This window comes from Colobus angolensis, unplaced genomic scaffold (assembly GCF_000951035.1).
Source record: "Colobus angolensis palliatus isolate OR3802 unplaced genomic scaffold, Cang.pa_1.0 Scaffold179, whole genome shotgun sequence".
In the NCBI taxonomy this organism is placed as follows: Eukaryota; Metazoa; Chordata; class Mammalia; order Primates; family Cercopithecidae; genus Colobus; species Colobus angolensis.
Genome location: NW_012114921.1, coordinates 4,988,144 through 4,994,143, shown reverse-complemented (window position 1 = coordinate 4,994,143; position 6,000 = coordinate 4,988,144). Strand labels below are relative to the sequence as shown.

General features: G+C 36.7%; 1 protein-coding gene across 2 annotated transcripts in view; it reads right to left on the bottom strand.

The window, feature by feature from the left end:
• Positions 1–2,957: 2,957 nt before the first annotated feature.
• Positions 2,958–6,000, bottom strand: part of NARS2 (asparaginyl-tRNA synthetase 2, mitochondrial (putative)) — a 139,097-nt gene continuing 136,054 nt past the window's right edge. For both annotated transcript variants that reach the window (XM_011938906.1, XM_011938907.1), the window contains exon 14: positions 2,958–3,805. In XM_011938906.1, coding sequence (XP_011794296.1) covers positions 3,661–3,805 — 145 coding nt within the window. In that variant the 3' untranslated portion in view covers positions 2,958–3,660. The remainder of the gene's footprint in view (positions 3,806–6,000) is intronic.

The following is a 6,000-nucleotide window of genomic DNA, read 5'->3' as shown; positions in this document are numbered from 1 at the left end:
AAGTGCATCTTCAATGCCTGTTCAGTCATGCTTCAATGTCTACATTCAATTTATAGAGAATATGAATATATAACATTGTAGAGGGAGGCTTCTGGCAGATCCAGTCTGACAAGAACAAAAGGTCAAACAGTTCTTTTGCTACTCTGTGACAGTTAAAGAGTCTCTGGGTTGGGTTAAAGGGTTGGAGAGTTATGTTTAGATCTGGAATGGATCACTCACACAATTAAGTTCTTGTCAGACCTAAAAACATGACAGCACAACTTTCCCCAGGCAAAAGGACAGCCAGATGGAAAGCAACTATTTTTCTCAACCTATCTCAAAATTTGAAATGAGAATTAATAATGGAAAAAACATTTCTAAGTTTCAGAATATACTTCTACTTGGGCTGCTGGGGTTATTATTTTCGGGTGACATTTGGAAATCGTGGGAAAACATAATCTGATTTTTTTCCTCATTGGAAACTGGTTACTCAAGTGAAAAACTAACCCTCTTACCACCTTTTAACTCAGAAACTGAGCACTAAAACATATTACAGTTTAGACAGTACTCAACTATTGAATCCATATTTTTATTCATTATACATTGACTTATACAACACTGTGTGCAATGTATAATTTAGATATTCATCTCTCAGCTGATGAGTAAACATTTTGAGTTTTTTCCTGCTGATGCTGCCTGCAAGCAACAGTTCAGTTTTGGCATTTTCATCATCTTTGTCTGACATGAATTTTTGTTTCTGTTCAATTATTGGCAAAATAGAAGTACTGCGCCAAAGACAAATTATTAGGCTTGCTATAGGTGGCAAAGTATTTGGCTTCAACCAGATATTCATTGTGTGATAAACTATCAAGGAAAAGAATGTATAAAGTTTCGGAAATACACTGGTGAAAACGCTATCAAAAAGGCAAGATGCCTTGAGAAGGACCTTTCCTCCTTCCACATATATAGTATAGGAACACATTTAAGTCTATTGTTCAACTTTCAGCGATGTGACTTAGTTACACATTTTGGAGACCTAATATGTACTAACACAGGGGACTACATATTGCCTAAAGGTTAGACTCTAAATCAATTATTAGTGACCAAGTCCAGCACAGGTTCACAGAAGATTAAGAGATAAAAGGATCCACAGAGCTTACCTACTTCAAAATGTGGTAGTACTGTAGGTGAAAAAACTGGAGGCCACAAAGATTATTTTACTTGCTTAATGCTCTACAACTGAATTTATGGTAATGCTGGGCCCACAACCTGGGGTTTCTCTAACTCAGCAATCTTTCCATCACTATTATTTTGTTAACTTCTGTCATGTTAACATTACAATTCTATCAGGTCCCTCAAAAATCATGGGAGGCATAATTCCTGACAGCCTTGGAAATTACAGTGCCTCCACGTTCTGGGTCTGTAAACGTCCCTTGTTCCACTAAATTAATATGGTATCTACTAAGACCTGAATGCCAAATCAATACAGGCTGATGCTGCAAATATTTTAAAAATGTTTTCTGCATTTTATCTTCTAGGTCTAGGGTTAAATGTCACGTTTTCAGACATGCCTTTTCTAGCAAGCTTATCTATGCTTTCCTGTTCTTCATGTAACTTTACAGCACATACTGTATTTTGAAATAAGTTATTTAATTATTATATATCTTCTCAAATATATTATTTAATTCCATGAAGGCAGGGTCATTTCTGTTTGGTTCACAACTGTTTATATAGCACCTACCACATAGTCTCGGCATATAAAAGAAGCTCAAATATTTGTTGAATAAACAAATGAATTTCTCTAATTATGGATGAGGCAAGCCTTATGGAAGCCCTAATTATCCCTTTTAGTCTGTCCTAAACTTGGTACCTAAGCCCAAGGGATTAAAGTTCCAGGGAAGTAGATTTTCCTGAGATTTTAGCTCAGCAAAAGCTAGCAATTAGATTCAGAAATGGAATGAACAGTTTTGCTGGACACTGATTTCTCTGTCAAAAAGAGACTGGAAAACCAAGTGCCCAGGTAAACAGAACCTCTCTGCATTAGGCAGAAGGTCAACTTTGCAAACTCTCAGGTGTCTTCCAACTCTTAAGGCTCTGGAATTTGTTTCTTTTCAGCTGTTTGGTTTTAAATTAGGTTAAAGTATACATACAAACTTCATTAGGAAATAATCTAGGAGAACCCATCTAATGAGACTTAGAAAACTGATCATTCAGGCATGCATGCCCATTTACAATTACTTGATACATGCATATTCCACTGAGAATACAATTTGCTATAGGTCCTTATATGTGTAACTCAATGAAGACAAAGACTAAAACAAGTTTTTAAAAAGTTTATGTAGCATTTCAATTTTAAACATATGCATGTGTGTGTGCGTGCACATGCACACACACACACACGTATTATATCAACTCTGAAGAAAATGATGTTGAGTTCCTATACAGTAAGCAGCTTATACAAAGTGCTAGAATTGTCAGGTTCCAAACTCCCCAATCAGTGCTCTTTTCACTCTCATAGACCGCACTACTTTTTTTTTTTTTTTTTAGATGGAGTCTCTCTCTGTCGCCCAGGCTGGAGGGCAGTGGCACGTTGTTTGCTCACCATAACATCGGCTCCCAGGTTCAAGTGATTCTCCTGCCTCAGCCTCCCAAGTAGCTAGGATGACAGGCACCTGCCACCACGCCTGGCTAATTTTGTATTTTTAGTAGAAATGGGGTTTCACCATGTTGTCCAGACTGGTCTGGAACTACTGAACTCAAGTGATCCACCCACCTCGCCCTCCCAAAGTGCTGGGATTACAGGCGTGAGCCACCATGCCCATCTGACCACAGTACTTTTTAACTCTAGAATTACCCATCCTTTAGGCTCAGCCAAATTTTCATCCTCATCTTGGACTGAAAATACCTTTCTTCCAAATTTTACTGGGAAAGGACCAAATGAAATTAAAAAATATATAACTTTTTTTCCATAGGTGCCAATAAAAAAAGTCGATTTTATTAGAGAAATTATAAACATCAAATATAAACAAATTATAACACAACAGTGATTAAAGAGTTGAAATACTTAATGTAGTATCTCAATAGCTTTTAAAATGGAAAAGCAACAGTTATTAAATCTGATTTCTTTCATCCAGTTCAATGAAAGGAGATTTTAATTCAGAATAGCTACTTCGTTAAATCAATTAAGACTTTAAGGAATATTTTTTTTCTGCAATGTTTAGGAAAGTACTGACAATGAGATAAGGATTTATCACAAAGTATATGGCAAGGGAGAAAAGATCCAACATTATTTTATTTTGAGCTACTAGATGGTTCTCAAAAATTACACAGGGAGTGATTTAATGAGTACAGACAAAGTAAAATACATTATCTCATCCTGTTTTAGAGTTTAAAAGAAACTTTGAGACTATCTAATTCAATTTCTTCATTTCTTCTTAATTGAGGTAATGGATTTGAGAGTCCCCTTGCTATAAGTACCTCTTCTTGGGGGAGTTCATCCTTACATGAAATACCCTCAACTTTCTATGAAAATCACAACCACTTATATTTTTTCTATATCTTATGGGACAACAATTACATGTAGAAATCTGCATTTCTAAAATCCAAACATGCATTCTACTGTCTGCACAATCCTGTGCAGTGCCTCTGCCATGGGGTGCTTTTCCTTAACCAATCTTCTAGCTATAAAAGGCATGAATGAGGAAACCTTGGGAAAGGGATAACATCTTTGATATTATCAACACCCAAGATGCATTGCAGGTAGCGTTCAAATCCCATCCCAAAACCTCCATGTGGCACAGATCCAAATCGACGAAGGTCCAGATACCTGTTTTCAAAAACAGAAAATCATCATCTATATATATTGTATAAGACCAGATGTTATGAGTAGAATTTTATGTTTCAAACGTATTTTGCAATCATTTGTTATTATTTACCTCACTGTGATAGACCAGTCTTTCCCCTCCACAGACAAACAATGGAAAGGAAGAAGCTGAATAATCTATCCAAGGTTACCCAGAGAAACAGCAGTGGATCCTGTCAAGCAGTCATGGGCTTTGGTCACTTCCTTTTTAAGCTATTATATTTATGCATTTATGACAGAAAACTTGCCTCAGGAGGCTATAGAAGATTTTCTATGGATTTACTAATTTTCTTGAAAATATTTGCCTCTTTTATTTCTTGGTATGTTAATGTTTTCTTTTCCTTCCCAAAATCATACTGTTCAATACACAGAGGAGAGTGCAGAGTTTTGCCTGTTACATTATGAAAAGATATCCTAGAGATTAGACTATAAGCTACAACAGGGCAGAAACTGTGCTTCATTCAACGTTTTATCACTAGGGAATGCTCTAGAGTAGGTGTTAATTACATGAAGTTTTGTTTGAAGGCACAAAAATATCTGCTTGAATGCTGGAGTGAGGAGAAACCTTTAATTCTCTGCCTCAGGCCTACAGAGGATGCCCAGAGTCATTTTGCTGACATGCTAGACAGCCTCTGCAACCCATCCATGCACATTCTTTTCTCACTAAAGACCACATGGCAAGACAATGGCACAGCCATGACAGAAACTCAGATTCTAACACACCAGCATTGGAAAAAGTTTTAGGAAGAGGAAAATGACAATTACAAATATTTTATTATGTCATTTGGTGGGGAAATTCTTAAGTTATATAATATTGACTAAAACAAGTTTATCGGCCAGGCACGGTGGCTCATGCCTGTAATCCCAGCACACTGGGAGGCCAAGGCGGGCAGATCACTAGCTCAGGAGTTCAAGGTCAGCAGGGCCAACGTGGTGAAACTCCGTCTCCACTAAAAACAAAAAAATTAGCCAGGTGTGGTGGCGCCCATATGTAATTCCAGCTACTCAGGAGGCTGAGGCAGGAGAATTGCTTGAACCCTGGAAGTGGAGGTTGCAGTGAGCAGAGATGGAGCCACTGCACTCCAGCCTCGGCGACAGAGTGAGACTCTGTCTCAGAAAAACCAAAAAACAGAAAACAAAAACAACCAAAGAAGTTTATCTTTTCTTGAATGATTTGTAAAATCAGTTCTATAATAAGACGTAAGCAACATAACTTGTAGTGACTTGGCTCCTCAATCATAAAGACTGTCCATCAACCTATTTCCCCACCATTAATAATAATGGCTACTTATACTACTATTCTAAGGAGTTAAGTCTAAGTACTTATCTTTTTAAAAGAAAAGATTAATTCCAACCAAATGAGTTGTAATCAGGTAAGAGATCAACATTACAGGAATATCTAGCATAAAACTTCAGATTAGTAAAAACTGTAAGAAATAATGGGAGGCACATAGTCTTGAATAACTGGAATGTTCAGTCGCTAAATTAACTTTAAAGTTTACAAGGCATGGGGACAGAGTACACTTTGACTAAGCGATGAAATGAACAGCACACCAAACTACCTGTCATAAATGCCTACAGGACCTGACATGGCTGCTAGAAACTCCAGCAATAGTTTTAGATGGGTCTAAATTTCTCATACACTGATATTAAAACACTGGCATGAACATCCGCAAACTGTATGCAGCAGAGGGCTTCAGTCTGTAGCATTTTTCTTGCTTTTGCTTTGATAGATGAAAAAATCCATTTCTAAGAAAAAAGTTTTCTAATGTATATGTATTTGTTTGATTATTGTTAAATTGGTTCCAGGGTAGTGAGATTATGGAAGAGATGCTATGAAATTTGTGGAACTAGTTACATATTTAATTTGCATATGGCATATAGAAATAGGAAGCGAGTAAATTCTTAGCCATCTGGGGTGGCTTCTCACCATATGGTGGAACACTAGCAGACATCACAGCTATGAAGATGTCTAAGGTCTCTTTTACCTTTAATACACTAAGATAGAAGGAAGCAAATTCAAGGAGATCTTATGGATTTGAAAACTTTATTTGAGAAAAGAATGGTACTAAAATGATTAATAAAGACTTTCAAGGCTTAAACTTATTTAACCAATTTTTTTTTTTTTTTTTAAGACAGAGTCTTGCTCTATTGCCCAG